Source organism: Pristiophorus japonicus, chromosome 1, assembly GCF_044704955.1.
Source record: "Pristiophorus japonicus isolate sPriJap1 chromosome 1, sPriJap1.hap1, whole genome shotgun sequence".
NCBI classification, from domain to species: domain Eukaryota; kingdom Metazoa; phylum Chordata; class Chondrichthyes; family Pristiophoridae; genus Pristiophorus; species Pristiophorus japonicus.
Genome location: NC_091977.1, coordinates 347,709,136 through 347,732,598, shown reverse-complemented (window position 1 = coordinate 347,732,598; position 23,463 = coordinate 347,709,136). Strand labels below are relative to the sequence as shown.

The 23,463-nt window shown below is 42.9% G+C and overlaps 1 protein-coding gene and 1 long non-coding RNA gene across 6 annotated transcripts in view; one reads left to right on the top strand and one right to left on the bottom strand.

The window, feature by feature from the left end:
* LOC139273396 (ras-related protein Ral-A) overlaps positions 1 to 23,463 on the top strand; it is a 75,078-nt gene that overhangs the window by 39,794 nt on the left and 11,821 nt on the right. For 3 of the 5 annotated variants that reach the window (XM_070890276.1, XM_070890267.1, XM_070890292.1), the window contains one exon: positions 21,593 to 21,763. In XM_070890276.1, coding sequence (XP_070746377.1) covers positions 21,650 to 21,763 — 114 coding nt within the window. In that variant the 5' untranslated portion in view covers positions 21,593 to 21,649. Of the gene's footprint in view, positions 1 to 4,805; positions 4,827 to 9,405; positions 9,625 to 21,592; positions 21,764 to 23,463 lie in introns of those variants that run through there. The other 2 variants (XM_070890284.1, XM_070890301.1) reach the window with 2 other exon arrangements.
* The window catches only part of LOC139273417 (uncharacterized), a 54,824-nt gene continuing 43,548 nt past the window's right edge, over positions 12,188 to 23,463 (bottom strand). Inside the window, exon 3 of the long non-coding RNA XR_011595100.1 lies at positions 12,188 to 12,419. This is a non-coding gene — a long non-coding RNA (uncharacterized lncRNA). The remainder of the gene's footprint in view (positions 12,420 to 23,463) is intronic.

The following is a 23,463-nucleotide window of genomic DNA, read 5'->3' as shown; positions in this document are numbered from 1 at the left end:
TCATTGCTGCAAGTGAGAACATTTGCAGTGTTCAGAAGTAGTAATTGAGATTAGTCTACTAGAATGCTACTCCATTAGTATGCAAAGAATAAGCTTGGTGTGAGCCATTGCTGAGTTCTATGAACTTGTGATTTCCAGTAGCGCTTGTCCAAGCTTTACAAGAGTTGCTTTTTGATCTGTTGATCAATCCATAAGAAATTCTGGGCATCTATGGCTATTGTCAGTTCCTCATGGTGACAATTCATAGTCTCCTGCCATGCCTATCTTGGCACCCAATGAGCACTGGGGAACCTCTTAAAGTTTCCACCTATTTAAGTTCATAGAATCATAGAAACTTTAAGCACAGAAGGAGGCCATTTGGCCTGTTGTGCCTGTGCTGGCTCTTTGAAAGAGCTGTTATGCTTAGTTCCACACTCCTGCCTTTTGTGTCTAACCCTGTAAGTTCCTCATCCTCAAGTACCTTCCAACTCCCTTTTAAAATGATTTATAGGATCAGCTTCCACCGCCTTTTTAGATAGCTTTCCAGATCCTAACAACTCGTATCTCCTCCTCCTCCTCCCATGTTACAACAGTGACTAGAGTCCAAAAGTACTTAATTGGCTGTAAAGTGCTTTAAGCTGTCTGGTGGTCGTGAAAGGCGATAATAAATGCAAGTCTTTCTTTCTCCCCTTGATCTTTTATCAATGATTTTAAATCTATGACCTCTGGTTATTGACCCACTCACCAGAGGAAATAGTGTTTTTCTCTCCTGTCAACCTCTCAACATCTTTAAAACCTCTTGGGTTACTTCTTAACCACTTTTGTTCGAGGGAGAACAGTCCTAACTTGTCCAACCTCCTCCTAAATGAAATCCCTCATCCCTGGTATAACCTTCTCTGTACCCTTTCTAAGGCCTTTACATTGTTCCTGAAGTGTGGTGGCCAGAACTGTCCACAGTACTCCAACTGAGGCCTAACCAGTGATTTATAAAGTTCCAGCATGATCTCTTTGCTTTTAATATTCTATTCCTCCATTTATAAACCTAAGTAACCCATATATGTTTTTAACAACCTTATCAAGTTGCCCTGCCAACTTTTAAGGATTTGTGTATATGAACATTAAGGTCGTTCTGCTCATCTACACTTTTCAAAATCATGCTATTTATAGTATACTGTATCCATATTAGTCCTCCCAAAGTGCATCGTTTCACACTTCTCTGCATTGAACTCCATCTGCCATGCTTCTGCCCATTTGGCAGCCCATTCTGCCTGTCTGTCATCCTGAAGGCGACAACTATAATGTTGCTCCCTACACCAAAGTCTAGGTTATTTTATAAAAATTAAAAGGTACTGAACCCAAAACTGACACTTGGGGAACAGTACTGCAAACCTCCCAGACTGAAAAACATACACCACCACCCTCTGCTTCCTGTCACTGAACCAATTCTGTATCCATACATCACTTTCCCCTTATTGCTATGGACTTCCATCTTAATAAGCCTCCTGTGTGGCACTTCGTCGAATGCCTTCTGAAAATCCATATACTGCACCACCATGATCAACCTTCTGTTACCTAGTCAAGAAATTCAATCAAGTTCATCAGACATGATTTACCTTTAACAAATCCATGCTGACTCTCCTTGATTAACCCATGTCTTTCCAAATGAAAGTTTATTTTGTCCCTGATAATGCTTTCCAATAACTTCTCTATTACTGATGTTCAGCTGACTGGCCTGTAGTTTCCTGGTTTATCCCACTCCTTTCTTAAATAATGGTATAATCGCAACCCTCCAGTCCTCCGGTACTACTCCTGTATCCAATGAGGATTGAAAGATTGTGACCAATGCACTGCTATTCCTATCTTTGCTTCTTTCAGCAACCAAGGATTTATTCCATCTGGACCAGGTAACTTTCAGTAATGCTAATCTATTACTACCCTCCCTTTTTAGTATAACCTTCACATCAGCTTCCTTTTGAAGAGAGATGCAAAGTACTCATTTAATACTTTTAGCCATGTCCTATTCCTCTACATGAAGATTTCTCTTTGGGTCCTTAATAGGCCTAACTTTTCCCTAGCTAACCGCTTACACTTACACTTTGTTTAAAATATTTTAGGGTTCAATTTAATGTTGGCTGCTAATCTTTTCTCGTAATCTCTCTGCCTCGCATATCAACTTTTTCAATTCTCTCCTGTACTTTCCATAATCTTCCTGGTTAGTAACTGAATCATGCGCCTGACTTTTGTCAAGCCCTCTTTTTTTTTTGTGTTTTATTTTAACTTTTTTATTTCCTTTGTCATCCAGAGTTGCCAGAGAATTATGTTCCTTGGGCGGTAATTTCAATCGCCTCATCCTCTAAATACTTTGGAACTCTGCTTGTCCATTGAGGATGCTGGATGATTTTTGTTTAGACACTTTTTCCTGAATTTTTAAGTTGCTCAGTAGTGTCTCGGGAATTTAGCTCTTATTTAAAAACTTTCATAACGCATTAGAAACCTTTCAGAAGGCATTGTTTCTTCCTGCCATCCACTTTTCTGCCATTTACTTAATAACTGTGGCCCCTTTTAATGTGGTGCCAGAGGAACCTTTTTATTATTGAGGGACACGTTTGAGTGTTCGGGTTCAGAGGAAGATTGCCCACAAAAGAGATTTCCCCATCACATCTCCATTTGCATTGAACTCCAGAGTGCGACATTCCTGGAAGTTTCAACTAAGGGAGCCTAACGTTTTCCTAAAGGCCATTCTCTTTGACTATTGGCCCCTTCTCCGCTACTTCCATTCTTTTCCTCCTCCTTCCTTCCTCCTCCTTCAAGTGAGAGAGAGAGAGAGAAATGTATACCAACTGCTGAGCTTTGAGTATTTACACACTTTGATGGATTACATGATAGCTTACCATATAAGAATACATGCTAAGACCTCAACCTCAAGAGATTGAAATTATTTAAGGACAAAAGTGCTTTAACCAAATAGACTAGGCAGATTTCAATGTTTTAAAAAAAAAGTTTGGAAATTAATGAATATTCTGAGTTCCTCATTAAAGCTAGCAAGTCTGCAGCAGAATCAATAAATGATTAATGCCCAAGGCATTCTTGAATGGAATTTTCTTTGGTTGCAGATGCTGAGTTTATTGGCGGAGCTTTGAAACTAGGTGCTACAAATGCTCCTGAGTGCATATTTCTTTTTGATCAGATTGAGTAGTCTCTGGAAGGTTTTGGGGATCACCAGGGGTGCCTCGAAGCAGATACTGCAATTAAGAAAAGATTAAATACCATGTGATGGACAGCAGCTGGAATGGCTCATTCAGCAGCCAAATTCATGGCTCATTCTTTGGTGCCAGAGCACCTCATTCCAAAAGTCCAGAAATAAGGCCCTTCGCAGCAAGTATGCTATAACAACTAACTTTAGTCCAATGATCCTGGCCCAGCTAGCCAACATCAGTTCATAATTGGGGATCCAACTGTGTGGGGAAGTGTCAGAAGGGGAAAAGATTGTTCAACTTTTTGTGGCTGGATGGGGGATTCCTCGGGTGTTTAGATGAGGGAAACTATTTCAGGGCAATCATCGAATTTCGCAAGATTTCAGATGTAGAAAGCATTCTGGCTGGTGACATAGATCATTTATTTACTTCCTTTGCATTTTACATACATCTAAAATAGAGCAAGAATGACTGAAGTTTGTCCAATACTTTTGTTCTCTCCAAAACCTTTTTCCATCTAATTTGGATGGTTTTACAGCAATGCTTATTAAGCTAATTAGATGGGATGGTCCTATTACCATTTCTAAAAATAGGGGAAATTATTTTCCACACAGGTGGAATCCAATGTGTACAGTAAAGGCTGTCAGTGAAGCACATTAATTCTGGTCTGACTTCTGCATTTAATGAATCTTCCCCTGAGGCTTTTGTGCAATTCTTAATTATCGTTGCCTCTCAGCAAGATGAGCTTCAGTTCTTTATTAGAGGGGGCCGAGTCTGCAGATGACTAGAGGTTTCATTCTGCATATCACTTGTATGTGATTTCTAAAATTGCTCAACTCACATCTTCAAATATTGGTTTCCAAATTAATATAACATACCTGCAACCTTCTGCCACTATTCTCCAAAACAGTAAGCTTTCCTTGTGCAAATTCATATCTTTCTTGTAGCACTCTGGTTCCTTTTTTTATTTTACTCTTGCATTAACTAACTGGAGGTTGAGTGAGAAATTGTGGTATGTATCTGGAAAATAAGCTTGGTTAGTCATATTGGGCCCAAATTTGGCCCTCTGGTTTTTCGGCACACTCGTGAGGTGAGGTGCGCCGACTTCCTACGCTCAAAAAGGCGTCAAAAAGATATCCCTGTATTCTCCCTGCTCTGTCGTCTGTCCTTGTGCTTGGCGCGGCGTGGCAATTCAATTAGGGGGCGGAGCTAGGGCCCTGCTCTCGAGTGCTGGCAGCTCAATGCATGCATGTTGGAGGTTTCGCGCATGCGCAGTAGCTCCTCTGCAGCGTGGGACCCAATGTCCCGCCCTTATCCCAGGCCGAGTGGCCTCACGACACGCGCCGGGCTACTGCATGCCATAGAATCCCGCACCTATCCCCGGCCGAGTGGCCATCCGCACCGGCTGGCCGGCCCGCTGACTTGAGTTTTATTTTTTATTTATTGATGTTTGTGCTTTGTTTAGTGAGGAGAGTTCTGATAGAGAGAAAAGTCCACCAGTCCCTCGGAGTTGACTCTGCAGCCTCCTTGTTCTGTGTTGCCAGTTCCCTGCGCGCGCGCTCCCGCCCGGGCGTCCCACCCACCCGTACCTATCCCCAATAGAGTGGCCTCTTGCACCGGCCGCCCGCTGACCTCCCGGGCCGAGTTACGAAGGTAGGACTTAAGTCTTATTTATTTATTGTTTTTTATGCTTGAACGTTGTTGTGAAAGTGTTTAATGCTTTGCAACGTCCTCTCCGCTCCGCCCTACTCCCCCCAGCTACCTGCACTGATTTCTTAACTCGCCAAGGGTTTTCTTTGTGGCCACATACACTGGCCTGAGTTAGTTTGGAGCAACTATTAGCTGTCCAAACTGGCTTAAATGGCCAAAACAGGCATAGGTAGCTGGTAACACCCCCTTTTGGAAAAAAAAAACGAAACTTAAAAAAAAAATCCTAACTAACTCACTCTCACTGGCGCAAATTAAATGTGCAGAATGAGGATTTTTAAGATACTCCAGAAAAATCAAGTTGCTCCCAAAACAATGGAGCAACTCCTGGGCAAATTTGGGCCCATAACCTGGAAATTTGAAACTTATTCTTTTAAATCTTTGATCTGATCTATCTGAACCTATAGTTATCTGCGTTCATTTATCACCCTGAAATTTGAGATTTTTATGGAGTCATTTTGCATGTTATACTTTTGCTTGTGAGACACTGATACATGGCTATGCGCATATACTGACGGCAATATAGAAACATAGAAAATAGGTGCAGGAGTAGGCCATTCAAGCCTGCACCATCATTCAAGAAGATCATGGCTGATCATTCACCTCCGTACCCCTTTCCTGCTTTCTCTCCATACTCCTTGATCTGAACTGGCATCAATAACACTCTGCGGCAGGGAATTCCACAGGTTAACAACTCAGTGAAGAAGTTTCTCTCATCTCAGTCTTAAATGGCTTACCCCTTATCCTTAGACTGTCCTCTGGTTCTGGACCTCCCCAACATCGGGAACATTCTTCCTGCATCTAACCTATCCAGTCTTGTCAGAATTTTGTGTTTCTATGAGATCCCCTCTCATTCATCTAACTCCAATGAATAAAGGCCCAGTCGATCTAGTCTCATGTCAGTCCAGCCATCCTGGGAAGCAGTCTGGTGAACCTTCGCTGCACTCACTCAATAGCAAGAATGTCCTTCCTCAGATTAGGAGACCAAAACTGTACGCAATATTCCAGGTGAGGCCTCACCAAGGCCCTGTACAACTGCAGTAAGACCTCCCTGCTCATATACTCAAACCCCCTAGCTATGAAGGCCAACATACCATTTGCCGCCTTCACCGCCTGCTGTACCTGCATGCCCACTTTCAATGACTGATGTACCATGACACACAGGTCTTGTTGCACCTCCCCTTTTCCTAATCTGCCATTCAGGTGATCTGCCTTTGTGTTTTTTCCCCCAAGTGGATAACCTCACATTTATCCACATTATACTACATTTGCCCACTCACCTAACCTGTCCAAGTCACCCTGCAGCCTGAGTGTCCTACTCACAGCTCTCACTGCCACCCAGTTTAATGTCATTGCAAACTTGGAGATATTACACTCATTCCTTCATCTAAATCATTAATGTATATTATAAATAGCTGGGATCCCAGCGCTGAGCCCTGCGGCACCCCACTAGTCACTCCCTGCCATTCTGAAAAGGACCTGTTTATCCTGACTCTCTGCTTCCTGTCTGCCAACCAGTTCTCTATCCACATCAATACATTACCCCCAATACCATGTGCCTTAATTTTGCACACCAATCTCTTGTGTGGGACCTTGTCAAAAGCCTTTTGAAAGTCCAAATACACCACATCCACTGGTTCTCCCTTGTCTACTCTACCAGTTACATCCGCAAAAAATTCTAAAAGATTTGTCGAGCATGTTTTCCCTTTCATAAATCCATGTTGACTTGGACTGATCCTGTCACTGCTTTCCAAATGCGCTGTTATTTCATCTTTAATAATTGATTCCAACATTTTCCCCATGACTGATGTCAGGCTAACCAGTCTATAATTACCTGTTTTCTCTCCCTCCTTTTTAAAAAAAGTGGTGGTACATTAGCTACCCTCCAGTCCATAGGAACTGATCCAGAGTCAAGACTGTTGGAAAATGATCACCAATGCATCCACTATTTCTAGGGCCACTTTCTTAAGTACTCTGGGATGCAGACTATCAGGCCCCAGGGATTTATTGGCCTTCAATCCCATCAATTTCCCTAACACAATTTCCTGCCTAATAAGGATATCTTTCAGTTCCTCCTTCTCACTAGACCCTCGGTCCCCTCGTACTTCCGGAATGTTATTTGTGTCTTCCTTCGTGAAGACAGAACCAAAGTATTTGTTGAACTGGTCTGCCATTTCTTTGTTCCCCATTATAAATTCACCCGAATCTGACTGCAAGGGACCTACATTTGTCTTCACTAATCTCTTTCTCTTCACATATCTATAGAAGCTTTTGCAGTCAATTTTTATGGTTCCGGCAAGCTTCCTCTCGTACACTATTTTCCCCCTCTGCTGAATTCTAAATTTCTCCCAGTTCTCAGGTTTGCTGCTTTTTCTGGCCAATTTATATGCCTCTTCCTTGGGTTTAACACTATCCTTAATTGTCCTTGTTAGCCACAGTTGAGCCACTTTCCCCGTTTTAATTTTTACTCCAGACAGGGATGTACAATTGTTGAAGTTCATCCATGTGATCTTTAAATGTTTGCCATTGCCTATCCACCGTCAACCCGTTAAGTATCATTCGCCAGTCTATTCTAGCCAATTCACATCTCATACTATCAGTTACCTTTCCTTAAGTTCAGGACCCTAGTCTCTGAATTAACTGTCACACTCCATCTTAATACAGAATTCTACCATATTATGGTCAGTCTTCCCCAAGGGGCCTCGCACAACAAGATTGCTAATTAGTCCTTTCTCATTACACATCACCCAGTCTAGGATGGCCAGCCCTCTAGTTGGTTTCTCGACATATTGGTCTAGAAAACCATCCCTAGTATACTCTAGGAAATCCTCCTCCATCGTATTGTTACTAGTTTGGTGAGCCCACTCTATATATAAGATTAAAGTTGCCCATGATAACTGCTGTACCTTTATTGCATGCATCTCTAATTTCTTGTTTGATGCTGTCCCCAACCTCTACTACTGTTTGGTCTGTACACAACTCCCACGAGCGTTTTCTGCCCTTTGGTATTCCGCAGCTCTACCCATACAGATTCCACATCATCTAGGCTAATGTCCCTCCTTACTATTGTGTTAATTTCCTCTTTAACCAGCAACACCACCCCACCTCCTTTTTCCTTTCTGTCTATCCTTCCTGGATGTTGAGTTCCCAGCCTTGGTCACCCTGGAGCCATGTCTCTGTGATGCCAATTGTATCATATTCATTAATTGCTGCCTGTGCAGTTAATTCGTCCATCTTATTACGAATACTCCTCGCATTGAGGTACAGAGCCTTCAGGCTTGTCTTTTTAACACACTTTGCCCTTTTAGAATTTTGTTGCAATGTGGCCCTTTGATTTTTGCCTTGGATTTATCTGTCCTCCACTTTTACTACTTCTACTTTCTATCATTTGCTTCTGCCCCTATTTTACTTACCTCTGTCTCCCTGCATAGGTTCCCATTCCCCTGCCATATTAGTTGAACCCCTCCCCAATAGCACTAGCAAACATTCCCCCTAGGACATTGGTTCCGGTCCTGCCCAGGTGCAGACTGTCCAGGTTGTACTGGTCCCACCTCCCCCAGAACCAATTCCAATTTCTCAGGAATTTGAATCCCTCCCCTCTGCACCACCACTCAAGCCACGTATTCATTTGAGCTATCCTGCGATTCCTACTCTGACTAGCACGTGGCACTAGTAGCAATCCTGAGATTACTACATTTAAGGTCCTTTTTTTAATTTAACTTCTAGCTCCCTAAATTCAGCTTGGAGAACCTCATCCTGTTTTTTTACCTATATGCACCACGACAACTGGCTGTTCTCCCTCCCTTTTCAGAATGTCCTACACTCGCTCTGCGACATCCTTGACCCTTGCACCAGGGAGGCAACATACCATCCTGGAATCTCGATTGTGGCCGCAGAAACGTCTTATCTATTCCCCTTAAATAGAATCCCCTATCACTATAGCTCTCCCACTCTTTTTCCTGTCCTCCAGTGCAGCAGAGCCACCCATAGTGCCATGAACTTGGCTGCTGCTGCTCTCCCCTGATGAGTCATCCCCCTCAACAGTATCCAAAGCGGTGTATCTGTTTTGCAGGGGGATGACCGCAGGGGACCCCTGCACTACCTTCCTTCCATTGCTCTTCCTGTTGGTCACCATCCCCTATTTGGCTGTGTACCCTTTACCTGCGGTATGGCTAACTCTCAAAGTGCTATTCACGACATCCTCAGCATCACGGATGCTCCAGAGTAAATCCACCTGCAGCGCGAGTGCCGCAATGAGGTCTGTCGGGTGCTGTAGGTGGATACACTTCCCGCACATGTAGTCGTCAGAGACACTAGCAGTGTCGCTGACTTCCCACATAGCACAGGAGGATCATAACACATGTCCGAGCTCTCCTGCCATGACTTAACCCTTAACTTAACTTAATATGGCAACAACAATAATGAAGGTTACCTACTGATAAAGGAAAGAAAAAGAAAAATCTACTCACCAATCACTTACCTCCTTGGCTGTGATGTCATCTTTTCATTTCTTTACCTTCTGCAGCTGGCCTCACGAACTGCTGGGCCTTTTATCAGCCTCTCCGACGCTGCCCTGGACTCCCGTCTCTCCGACTGCTCTTCGTTCAGTTTGGTTTGAGGGGCTCAAAGAGAAGCAGGGATCCTGTCTGCTTTACTGGGTTGTCCTGCAAATTGCCTGGCCAGACAATTAAGTTTCTTAATTCGTAAGATTATTCTGTTTGTCGTTGGTGAGCTCCATGCTAAGGTGAAAGATCCACCCTCTATGGTGTTTGAGGCTGCATCTCCAGTTTATGCCTCAAATTGTCATTGAATTTCATTTATCTTAAGAAATCATGAAGCTGAAATTGTGCTTTCCATGTATTTTCTCTGGAAAGATGGTAGTGTGTATTTAAAACCATGACATGATCAGTTGATGATTTGCGTTCTTACTAGGAATTCAGTGAAGCATAAAATTAGTGTGTGGAAGATTGCTGCTTGAGACTCTTAAGGGCACTCAGTAGTGAAAGCTTATGTCATGACCATCTAAACTTGTCACAAGGTGCATCAACAGAACCATGCCTTAAGTGAATTTGTTTCTCTAGTACAAAATGACACCGAATCTAATAAATCCGATTAGTTTTGCATGTAAGTAATGTTTGGGAATGCATACATATATAGGCAGAATGTATCTTGTTGAACTCTTGAGCTATAAAAAAAAGTCTGTTCTGCTTATGCTGTGGCCATGGTCATTTGGATACTGCATGAGATACCTGTCACTTCCAAATAATCTACGTGCTTAATCATTATTTGAGGTTCTCAAGTTGACAAATGCTTTGTTGCTCTGAAGTGATCTAAAATTAAGTCATGTGTTTTCACTCTGGTTTCTATAGAAACATAGAAAATAGGTGCAGAAGTAGGCCATTCGGCCCTTCGAGCCTGCACCACTATTCAATATGATCATGGCTGATCATGCAACTTCAGTACCCCATTCCTGCCTTCTCTCAATACCCCTTGATCCCTTTAGCCATAAGGGCCACATCTAACTCTCTTTTGAATATATCCAACGAACTGGCCTCAACAACTTTCTGTAGTAGAGAATTCCACAGGTTCACAATTCTGAGTAAAGACCTTTCTCCTCATCTCGGTCCTAAATGGCTTACTCCTTATCCTTCAACTGTGACCCCTGGTTCTGGACTTTGGCAACATTATTCCTGCATCTAACCTGTCAATCCCGTCAGAATTTTATGTTTCTGAGATCTCCTAAATTCCAGTGAATATAAGCCTAGTCGATCCAGTCTTTCTCCATATGTCAGTCCTGCCATTCCAGGAATCAGTCTGGTGAACCTTCACTGCACTCCCTCAATAGCAATAATGTCCTTCCTCCGATTGGGAGACCAAAACTGTACACAATATTCAAGGTGTGGTCTCACCAAGGCCTGTGCAACTGCAGTAAGACCTCCCTGCTCCTATACTCAAAACCTCTCGCTATGAAGGCCAACCTGCCATTTGCCTTCACTGCCTGCTGTACCTGCACGCCAACTTTCAATGACTGATGTACCATGACACCCAGGTCTCGTTGCACCTCTCCTTTTCCTAATCTGTCACCATTCAGATGATCTGCCTTCCTGTTTTTGCTACAAGTGGATAGCCTCACATTTATCTACATTATACTGCATCTGCCATGCATTTGCGCACTCACCTAACCTGTCCAAGTCACCCTACAGCCTACTATTGTGGCATATTTTGTTGGAAGGAGATGGATCAAATGAGTTAGATTATCAGGTTGCCTGTTCAACCATGTCCCCTAACTCTGCTCAAATACACTATTTGACTCATTTAATAAAGAAAGACCAGAAATGGCCCAGACTTGGACCCTAGTTGTTAGCAGATCTCCATTACAGCAATAGTAGTTGTGTAACAATTGGCCTCGGGTCTGTCGGCTTGAGGTCAAGTGTTCAAACCTGTCATGGCATGTAGTGAAATTGAAATGTTTTAAAATCTGAATTAGTCAGCTGCTGAATTATCATTAAAAACCCAACTGGGTCATTAATGGTCTTTAGGGAAAGGAACCTGCCATCCTTGCCCAGTCAGGCTTATGTGACTCCACAAGGTCCAACGTTATTGATTCTTGGTGTCCTCGGAAGGGCAATAAATGAGGTCTTGTCTGTTGCCCACATCCCAAAAACCAAACTGGGAAAAAAAAATTGTATAATAAACTTGGAGATGACTTGAGTGAAAGAATTAGAGTATACAGCACAAACAAGGCCATTCAGCCCAACTGATCTGTGCTGGTGTTTATACTCCACACGAATCGTCTCCTATTCCATCTACCTCATCTCAGCATACCTTTCTATTCCCTTTTCTCTCAAGTACTCAATTTTCTTTTTGAAAGCAGCTACGCTATTTGCCTCAACCACTTCCCGTGGCAGCAAGTTCCACTCTGGGTAAAGAAATTTCTCCTCATTTCCCTATTGGATTTATTAGTAACTATCTTGTATTTATGGCCCTGAGCTTTGGATTCTCTCCACATCTATACAGATCCCATTCATAATTTTAAAGGCCTGTATTGGTTGTTCTAAGTTTTCTAAAGAAAAAAGCCCCGACCTGTTCAACCTTACCCAATCTGGTATCATCCATGTAAATCAATTTTGCACTTTCCCCAGTCCTTCTGTGTCCTTTTTACAGTATGGAGACCAGAACTGTGCACGGTACTCAAGTGCAGCCTCACCGGGGTCCTATACAAGTTTAATATAACTTCACTACTTTTCAATTCTGCACCCATTGAAAAAAAATCCCAGTGCTTTGTTAGCATCTTTACTGACCTGTGATATTGCTTTTAATTGTTTGCTCAACAGTATCCTGAGATCCCTTTGCTCTTGCACTCCATTCAGTTTCTTCTTTTCTCAGGTATCGGTGATGTTTCTGTTCTTGCGACCAAAGTGCATCACCGCATATTTATCTATGTAAAGTTCATTTGCCACTTAACAGTCTGCAAATTTTCTAATGTCTCCTTGTATTTTGCATTCTTCCTGTTGGCTGTACTTCCTCATTTAGTATCATCTGCAAACATAGAAAATAGGTGCAGGAGTAGGCCATTTTGGCCCTTCGAGCCTGCACCACCATTCAATAAGATCATGGCTGATCATTCCCTCAGTACCCCTTTCCTGCTTTCCCTTGATCCCCTTAGCCGTAAGGGCCATATCTAACTCCCTCTTGAATATATCCAATGAACTGGCATCAACAACTCTCTGCGGCAGGGAATTCCACAGGTTAACAACTGAGTGAAGAAGTTTCTCCTCATCTCGGTCCTAAATGGCATACCCCTTATCCTAAGACTATGTCCCCTGGTTCTGGTGTTCCCCGCAACATCGGGAACATTCTTCCCGCATCTAACCTGTCCAGTCCCGTCAGAATCTTGTACGTTTCTATAAGATCCCCCCTCCTCCTAAACTCCAGTGTATGAAGGCCCAGTTGATCCAGTCTCTCCTCATATGACAGTCCAACCATCCCTGGAATCAGTCTGGTGAACCTTCGCTGCACTCCCTCAATAGCAAGAACTTCCTTCCTCAGATTAGGAGACCAAAACTGAGCACAGTATTCCAGGTGAGGCTTCACTACTAAGGCCCTGTACAACTGCAGTAAGATTTCCCTGCTCCTATACTCAAATCCCCTAGCTATGAAGGCCAACATACCATTTGCTGCCTTCACCGTCTGTTGTACCTGCATGCCAACTTTCAATGACTGATGTACCATGACACCCAGGTCTCGTTGCACCTCACCTTTTCCTAATCTGTCACCATTCAGATGATCTGCCTTCCTGTTTTTGCCACCAAAGTGGATAGCCTCACATTTATCGACATTATACTGCATCTGGCATGCATTTGCCCACTCACCTAACCTGTCCAAGTCACCCTGCAGTCTCTGAGTGTCCTCCTCACAGCTCACACCGCCACCCAGTTTAGTGTCATCTGCAAACTTGGAGATATTACACTCAATTCCTTCATCTAAATCATTAATGTATATTGTAAAGAGTTGGGGTCCCAGCACTGAGCCCTGCGGGACTCCACTAGTCACTGCCTGCCGTTCTGAAAAGGACCCGTTTATCCCGACTCTCTGCTTCCTGACTGCCAACCAGTTCTATCCACGTCAGTACATTACCCCCAATACCATGTGCTTTGATTTAGCACACCAATCTCATGTGGGACCTTGTCAAAAGCCTTTTGAAAGTCCAAATACACCACATCCACTGATTTTCCCTTGTCCATTCTGCTAGTTACATCCTCAAAGAATTCTAGAAGATTTGTCAAGCATGATTTCCCTTTCATAAATCCATGCTGACTTGGACTGATCCTGTCACTGCTTTCCAAATGTGCTACTATTTCATCCTTAATGATTGCAACATTTTCCCCACTACTGATGTCAGGCTAACCAGTCTATAATTACCCGTTTTCTCTCTCCCTCCTTTTTAAAATTTTGATCTGAACTTGCATTTATATAGCACCTTTCAAACTGCAAGACATCCCAAAGCGCTTTTTCTTTTCTGACCGTGATTTAAAAAAAAATAAATTTAATTGGGTCCTGAAGCCTCGATTTTTGAAAACTTCAAAAGTTCAACAGAACAATACTTAATGGAGCTTGAACTGCTCTTGTTGGCTGTCGGGAGCAAGAAATTCACTATCTCACGTACTTGCACCACTTACCTGGGGAATAATTTGGTATCTGGGTGAAATTAAAGGTAGAGTAAGAGAAATACTATAATGGGAACAGTGGCATAATAGTTTTGTTGTTGAATTAGTAATCCAGAGGCCTGGAATAATTTCAAATCCCACCACGGCAGCTGGGGGATTTTTATTTTAAATAAATCAAATAGTTTTTTTAAAAAGCAATTTAGTAATGGTAACCATGAAACTATTGGATTGTCGTAAAAACCCATCTGGTTCACTAATGTCCTTTTTTATGGAAGGAAATCTGCCGTCCTTACCTGGTCTGGTATGTGACTGAATGTGTGGTTAACTCTTAACTGCCCTCTGAAATGGGCCAGCAAGTCGTGACAAACTGTTACTAAAAACAATAAGAATAAAATTGGACGAACCACCCGGCATCGACCTCTGCACCAGCTATGGACACAACAATGACACACCCAGCCCAGTCGATCCTGCAAAGTCCTCCTGACTGACATTTGTGGACTTGCGCCAAAATTGGGAGAGCTGTCCCACAGACTCGTCAAGCAATAACCTAACAGTCATACTCACGGAATCATGCCTTTCAGCTAATGTCCCAGACTCCTCCATCACAATCCCTAAGTATATCTTGACCCACCAGAGGTGATGGTACAGTGGTATACAATCGGGAGGGAGTGGCCCTGAGAGTCCTCAACATTGACTCCAAACCCTATGAAGTCTCGTGGCTTCAGGTCCAGCATGATCAAGGAAAGCTCCTGCTGATTACCACCTACTGCCCTCCCTTAGCTGATGAATCAGTACTCCTCCACATTGAACACCACTTGGAAGAAGCATGGCGGGTAGCAAGGGCACAGAATGTACTCTGAATGGGGGAATTCAGTGTCCATCACTAAGAGTGGCTCAGTAGCATCATTATTCACTGAGCTGGCCAAGTCCTGAAGGACAACTGCCAGACTTGGCCTGCAGCAGGTCGTGAGAGAACCAGCACGAGGGGAAAAACCTACTTGACCTCGTCCTCTTCAATCTATCTGGCACAGATGTATCTGTCCATGCCAGCATTGATAGCACTGAACACCGCACAGTTCTTGTGGAGACGAAGTCCCGTCTTCACACTGAGTACACTCTCCATCGTGGTGTGTGGCACTATCACTGCTCAATGGGATAGATTCAGAACAGATCTAGTAGCTCATAACTGGGCATCCATTAAGAAAGGAGGAAGAGAAAAAACTGAACCATAGGCCAGCTAGCCTGACATCAGTAGTAGACAAAATGCTAGAATCTATTAGGGACTTGGTAACCGAGCACTTAAAAAATCGTAATATGATTAGGCAGAGTCAATATGGTTTTATGAAAGGGAAATCATGTTTGACAAATCGTTTCATTTTTTGAAGATATAACGAGTAGGATGGATAAGGGAACCAGTGGATGTAGTGTAATTTGTATTTTCCAAAAACATTTGATAAGGTGCCACATGAGGTTATTACACGCAATTGGGACTGGAGGGATCGGGGATAATATATTAGTATGGAAGGAGGATTAGTTAATGGACAGAAAACAGAGTAGGAATAAACAGGACTTTTTCAGGTTGGCAGGCTAGAACTCTAAAGGAACCGCAAGGATCTGCTCTTTGGCCTCAGCTATTTACAATCTATATTAATGACTTGGATGGAGTCCAATGTATCCAAGTTTGCTGATACAAAGTTAGGTGGGAAAGTAAGCTGAGGAGGATGCAGGGAGGCTGCAGAGAGATACAGACAGGTTGCCTAGGTAAGAACATGGCAAATAGAATACAACATGGGGAAGTGTGAAGTTATCCACTTTGGTAGGAAAAACAAAAAAGTAGAATATTTTTTGAATGGTGGGAGACTGGGAAATGCTTGCATTTAGAGGGACCTGGGTGTCCTTGTACATGAATCCAAGTTAACATGCAGGTGCAGCAAGCAAATAGGAAAGCAAATGGTGTTGGCATTTGTCACAAAGGGATTGGAGTACAAGAGTAAATAAGTTTTACTACAATTATACAAGGTGAGGTCACACCTGGTCTACTGTGCACAGTTCTGGTCTCCCTACCGAAGGAAAGATATACTTGCCTTGGAGGGAGTGCAATGAAGGTTCACTGGTTTCTGGGGTGAGGGGATTACCCAAATGAGATTGAGCAGACTAGGCCTATATTCCCTAAGAATTTAGAAGAATGAGAGTTGATCGAATTGGCTGGGTTAATGCTGAGAAAATGTTCCCCTGGCTTGGGAATCTAGAATGCGTGTCACACACTCAAGGGGTTGGCCATTTATGACTGAAATGAGGAGAAATTTCTTCACACAAAGGGTTGTGAATCTTTGGAATTCTCTACCCCAGAGAGCTGTGGATGCTCAGTCGTTGAGGATATTCACGACAGAGTTCAAGAATTTGGAGGGAATTAAGGGATTTGGGGATAGTGCGGGAAGGTGGAGTTGAGGTAGAAGATCAGCCAAGGTCATGTTGAATGGCGGAACAGGCTTGAAAGGCCAATGGTTTACTCCAGCTCCTATTTCTTATATTGTGTTCTTGAGGTGCTGTGAGCCATCAGCAGCAGTAGAATTGTATTCTACCACAATCTAACCTCATGACTCAGCATATCCCTCACTCTACCATTACCATCAAGCCAGGGGACCAACCCTGGTTCAATGAGTAGTGCAGTAGAGCATGCCAGGAGCAGCACTAGGTGTACCTAAAATTAAGTGCCATCCTGGGGAAGCCTCAAAACAGGACTATATGCATGCTATAAACGGATCTAAGCAATCCTGCCACATCCATTTGCGAATGGTGGACAATTAAACAACTAACAGGAAGAGGAGGCTCTGAATATCCCCATCCGCAATGATGGAAGAGCCCAGCATGCGAGTGCAAAAGACGAGGCTAAGCGTTTGCAACCATCTTCAGCCAGAAGTGCTGAGTGGATGATCCATATTGGCCTCTTCCCGAGGTCCCCATCTCTTCAGCCAAGTCAATTCATTCCAAGCGATATCAAGAAATGGCTGAGCGCACTGCATACATCAAAGGCTTTGGGACCCCAACAACATCCTGGCTGTCGTGCTGAAGACTTGTGCTCCAGAACTAGCTGTGCCTCTAGCTAATCTGTTCCAGTACAGCTATCACAAAAGTGGGGATGCTCGCTGATTGCAGTGTTCAGTTCCATTTGTTGTAACTCAGATAATGAAGCTGTCCATGCCTGCATGCAAGACCTGGACAAAATTCAGGCTTGGGCTGATGTGTGACGCAAATGTTACGTGCCACTTAAGTGCCAGGCAATGACTATCTCCAAGCGAGAGTCTAACCCCTGCCCTTTGATATGCAACGGCATTGCCACCCCTGAATCCTTGATCAACATCCTGGGGGTCACCATTAACCAGAAACTTAACTGGACCGATCATATAAATACTGTGGCTACAAGAGCAGGTCAGAGGCTGGGGATTCTGTGACGAGTGTCTCGTCACCTGACCGTGCAAAGCCTTTCCACCATCTACAAGTCACAAGCCAGGAGTGTGATGGAATACTCTCTCCTTGCCTGGATGAATGCAGCTCCAACACAACACAAGAAGCTTGAGACCATCCAGGACAAAGCAGCCCGCTTGATTGGCACCCCATTCATCATAAATATTCACTCCCTCCATCACCGGCGCACCGTGGCTGCAGTGTACTATCTACAAGATGCACTACAGCAACTTGCCACGGCTTCTTTGGCAGCACCTCCCAAATCCACGACCTCTACCATCTAGAAGGACAAGGGCAGCAGGTGCATGGGAACACCATCATCTGCAAGTTCCCCTCAAAGTTACGCACCAGGCTGACTTGTAAATATATCGCCGTTCCTTCATAGTCAGTCAAAATCCTGGAACTCCTTCCCAAACGGCACTGGGAATACCTTCACCACACTGACTGCAGCAGTTCAAGAAGGCAGCTCACCACCATGTCGAGAGCAATTGGGGAAGGGCAACAAATGCTGGCCTTGCCAGCAATGCTCATCCCAGGAACACACACCTCATTTTTAACAAACTTTAAACTTGAATCTGTGTATCTAGTTTATGAATTTATTTTGGTGCGAAATACAAATGGGAATAGTCATGAGGATTATTCACAAATATTGCAATTTGTTATGAAGTATAATTGTAGACTGTTTTGAATACTTTACAATGATTATGGAGGTTTCTTGAATTGTCTTTAAATTTATTTCAAATATCTAACAAAATAAACGGAGCTGCAATGTCTGCTTTTTGAACTTTGTGTAATGGAATTGAGAGCTTTGTTTTCTATATACTTGGAATCATAGGGCCCGAAATTGTTGGACATACCGCCCAAAATAGCGAAATTGATCGAAAAATACCAACATACTGCCCGGCAGAAAATTCATCAATGACATACCGCCGGGTGGTATGCATACCATCTGCCCCTGCACACAGCCGACATACCGCCCAAAATTGCCAAATTGATGACTTGCCATCGGCAGACCTGCTCTGGAAAAGGTGGTTTTAAGTCTATCTTCAGTCAGTGGTATATGTCATCACTTATGAATTTTTTTTATCTGTCACCCTCCCCCTTTCCCCCCCCCCCCCCCCCCCCTCCCCCCACCAAGCTGCATACCTGCACAGCGCTCAGGCCGGCAGTCTGTCAATTCTGGTCTGTGTGTCTGTGAGGAGGGGGAGGAGGAAAAGAGCTTTGCAGCGGCTGCACTCCACTCAGCATACCGGCAAGAAAAAACTTGACAAATCGCGCACACTCCGCCCCAGCGATACCTGGCAGTATGAAATGACATACCGCCGAGAAATGGGCGGACGACCAATTTCGGCCCCTTAGAATCTTGCAACGCAGGAGGAGGCTATTCAACCCATTGCATCTGTACTGACTCTTTGAACGAGCTATTTAATTAGTCCCACTCCCCTGTTCTTTCCCCATAGCCCTGCAATTTTTTTATTTTCAAGTATATATCCAATTCCCTATTGAATTTGCTTCCACCACCCTTCCAGGTAGAGCATTCCAGATCATAACTAGCATTAAAAATTCTCTATCTCCCCTCTGGTTATTTTTCAATTATCTTAAACTATTTTTAAATCAATGTCATACTTTTTCCAATTCAACTGGTGACTGATAATATTGGGTAAGGACTGTGAAACAATAGTTTACTTTCCACTATCAAAACTACGTTGTATTTTATTGACTGCAAGAGCTGAAATGCTGAATAGGGCAGTGATGTAAAACAGGAGACCTGTCAACAGACCTGAATAGAATGTACTGCATCTGATGAAAGCATGACATTTGCAGCAAATTAAGATGTTTCACCTTGTTGCTCCAATGAAAAGCTACAGTTGCACAGTCTATTTATAGTGAACATGATGGGAGTTAGAATTCAGTTCAGACCAGTGGGCTGAAAGTTGTTTTTGGTTTCAATTTTGAATGAATTTAGTTGTTTTAATCCAGTTTCCATTGATTTGAGTCTGTCAAAACTACCAATTAGGCAATCACGTCAAGGGCTGAATAAAATATTGTGCAGCAGAGCTCTCGTACAGTGCAGTTGGTGACTGCTGTTTGTATTGAACTGCTGCATCTAACCTGTATTCTTACCACGAGTCCTCATTAAATTTGTATTCAAGCAGATGCTGCCTTAATTCCAGCTTGGGACCTACTTAGTTGTGTGGGTGCCCAATTGTTTTATTGGAAGGCTTTGCATTCAAATGAGCTGCTGAATGATGTTGTTTTGATAACGTATGCAAAGCATAAACACTGTTTGGGTTGAATTCTAACCCACATAGTGTTCACTATATTTGTTTTTCTCAATCTATTGTGCACAGCTGTTTTCATTGAAGCAGCATCGAATAAATTGTAACGCTACCTCAGGTATGTGGGCAGGAGGGCTGTTGTGCTGTGGGATTACATACAATTCCTTGTTTTTCTTTGTATTTCTATTTTGACTTTTTTATAGCACTTGCATGTTTTAGTTTTATTGCATGTACAGAATCCAGAGCCACTTCAGTTGTTCAGTATAGTCCTCAAGACTGCAACTAGTGGAAGGTTGGGTACAAAGAAAATAGAGAAATGGGAATCATAAAAAGCAATCATAGAGCAAAACAATTAATAAGGTGGGTGTGTGGAATGAATATTTCTTGCTACATATTTTCATGAAGTGTTACCTGAATTTTAATTTGCAATTTAATTTGCCGGCTGAGTCTTTGCAAACTAACCACAGTTGCGTGTTTATACACGATCCTGTAGATTCCATCCACAAATAAATGCTTTGCCGTGATGTTGAAATGTAAGCACAAAAAGGTTCTTGTGGCGGGAAAGGGTTCCCATGTTTTCGGGAATGGATTTGGCTAATTGTGCTTATCCTTGACATTCCTTTTTTTGAGATAGCTGAGTGAAGTCTGGTTGCAAGATTGAAAAATAGATATGGAAAAGGAAGGCCATTTGCCCATCTAGAATGAACATGCAGTTCTCTTCCCTCTCCCTAGGTTCCAGTTGTTAAATGATTCCATGATTTTTTTTTTTCCTCCATTACTTTACCTGAATGGCCTTTCAATCTTCAGTATTACTCGAGTGAAGAACATTTTGATGTCCTAAATTTGCCTTGCAGTAATTTTAAACATGATTTCATCGGATTACATAGGAGATACCGCACAGAAACGGGCCATTCAGCCCAACCAGTCCATGCCAGTGTTTATGCTCTATCAGCATAACCCTCTATTCCCTTCTCCCTCATCTGCTTGTCTGGCCTCACCTTAAAGGCATCTATACTATTCGCTTCAACCACTCCCGGGGTAGCAAGTTCCACATTCTCACCACTCTTTTTGGGTAAAGAATTTTCTTCTGAATTCCCTATTAGAATTTCTTGGTGTCTATCTTATATTGATGGCCTCGAGTTATGCTCTTCCCCACAAGTGGAAATATTCTCTCTCTATCCACTCTTTCATAATTTTAAAGACCTCTATTAGGTCGTCCCTCATCCTTGTAAATCTTCTCTGCACCTTCTCCAGTGCCCCTCTATCCCTTTTTATAATATGGCGACCAGAACTGTGTGCAGTACTCGTAAGTGTGGTCAAATCAAGGTTCGATGCAGGTTTAAGCATAACTTCCCTACTTTTCAATTCTATACCTCCTGGAAATAAATCCTAGTGCTTGGTTTGCTTTTTTTATGGTCTTGCTAACCTGTGTTGCAACTGTGATTTGTGCATTTGTACTCCGATCCCCTTGTTCCTCTACCCTTCCTGGACACACTCCCTCAAGAAGTGACCTCCCTATTCTTACTACCAAAATGTAATGCGTCACATTTATCTGTGTTGAACTTCATTTGGCAATTATATGCCTATTCAAGTTTATTAATGTCCTCCTGTAATTTGTTGCAGTCCTGGCTTCTGACATTAAAAATCAGTCTCGTGCCTCATCTCTGCACTGTCTTATGTCCTGGGAAAGTTCTTCAGTGAAGTTGCTGTACTTGTTCAGTCGTGCAGTGTTCTATCACATTGACTGCCAGTTCAGAATGTGCCCACTGCGTTCTAAGTTTGTTCTTGATTCTTGTTTTAGGTGGAAAATTGTTATCTACCAAGTTTCACATTTTGGTGGTCCGCTTTTATTCATAAAATGGCAGCAAACAAGACCAAAGGTCAGAATTCCTTGGCTCTCCACAAAGTGATTATGGTTGGTAGTGGTGGTGTGGGGAAATCTGCCTTGACGCTGCAGTTCATGTATGATGAGGTAAGAATATTTCTGTCATGCTATGTTTTCTCTAATAACAGGATAATTTGAATTCTTACTAAAATTATGCGAATGGTCCAATTTATTAAGGATTTTGCAGATTTGTTGTCTCTAGAATTCATTATCCTGAAATAAATGTGAGGCTGTATTTCATTAATAAAACCAGGAAACATTTTTTAAAAAATATAGTCCAGCAGTCCGAATAAAATTGAAATCTTTACGCAGGTTCACGTACATCTGATTGTCTTTCTGTAATCCTATTCCAGGTTAGAGGGATTGATATATTTTTAAGTCTGGCTGCCCCATCTTTTATATACTGGAAGGAATTGCAATAAAGATGACGCATTATAATCTGTTTGTAAACTTCATATTGTGGATTGTATCAGAATAATTAACATAAATGGGATTATGTGTTGTCGACAATGTATTTAAATATCTAAATATTGCTCAAACTCATACTCTACTCTACGCTCCAATTTTTAAATAATTCTTGGGATGAGGGGGTTGCTGGCAAGGCTGGATTTTATTGCCCATTCCTCCTTGCCCTGAGATGGTGTTGGTAAACCACCTTGAGTGCTGCAAACTGCTACCAAATATAACAGGACCACATTGGGTGAAGATGCTTCCAGTACTACTGTTGGTAGTGGTTTGATATAACTGGCTTACTAGGTCAAGAGGGCAGTGAAAAATCAACTACGTTGGTTTGGGATTGGAGCAAACCGGGTAAGGATGGCAGGATTCATTTCCTAAAGGATATTGGTGAACCAGTTGGGTTTTTGTGACAGTCCAACAACTTCATGGTCATTTACTGATCCAGTTTTTACCCCTAGATTTTTTTTTTTAAACTGAATTCTAATTCTCAAACTGCCATTTGAATTTGCATTTCCAATCCCAACCCATTCATTCATTGCTGTTGTCCAGCTACCATGTTGTAATGAGACACTCTTTGTTGCCAACCTAGTCTTGAGTTCTTCCTGTCTGCATCTATAGCTTCCCTCTGCTCCAGCCTACTGCAGAATCTACTGCTCGTCAGCCCAAATTAGCAATAGCAATGCTTCATTCCCCCTCTCCTGGCACACCTTGCTCTACAGGTGTAAACTGCTCTCAGCGGCATCTCAATCTTTCCTGTACGTCACCTGTCTCCTCCCCCACCTCCTGTGAGATGCCATTACTGGTCAACTGTGATCGGCTTACAAAATGTCCACTCCTTTGCAAATAAACTGCCTCATCTATGATTTTGGGGATCCTAGGTAATCCCTTTACTATCATCAGTGCTGTTGTGGTGTGACTCGTCTCCAGGTCCCAACTTGACCTGGCCCTTGTTCTTTTAAACATCAATCTGAGGGTGAACAAGACTGTTCACAACCTAGGTGTCATATTTGACCCTGAAGTGAGTTTCCAGCCACACATTTGTGGCATAACTAAAACCGCCTTTGCCTGCCTCTGCCCCTGCCTCAGCTCTTCTGTTGAAACCCTCATTCATGCCTTTGTTACCTCTAGACTTGACTACTCCAACTCACTCCTAGCCAGCCTTCCACATTCCACACTACATAAACTTGAAGTCATCCAAAACTCAGCAGTCTGTGTACTAACCTGCACCAAGTCAAGATCGCCCATATACAAAAGCAAAATACTGCGGATGCTGGAATCTGGAATAAAAACAGAAAATGCTGGAAATCTCAGCAGGTCAGGCAGCATCT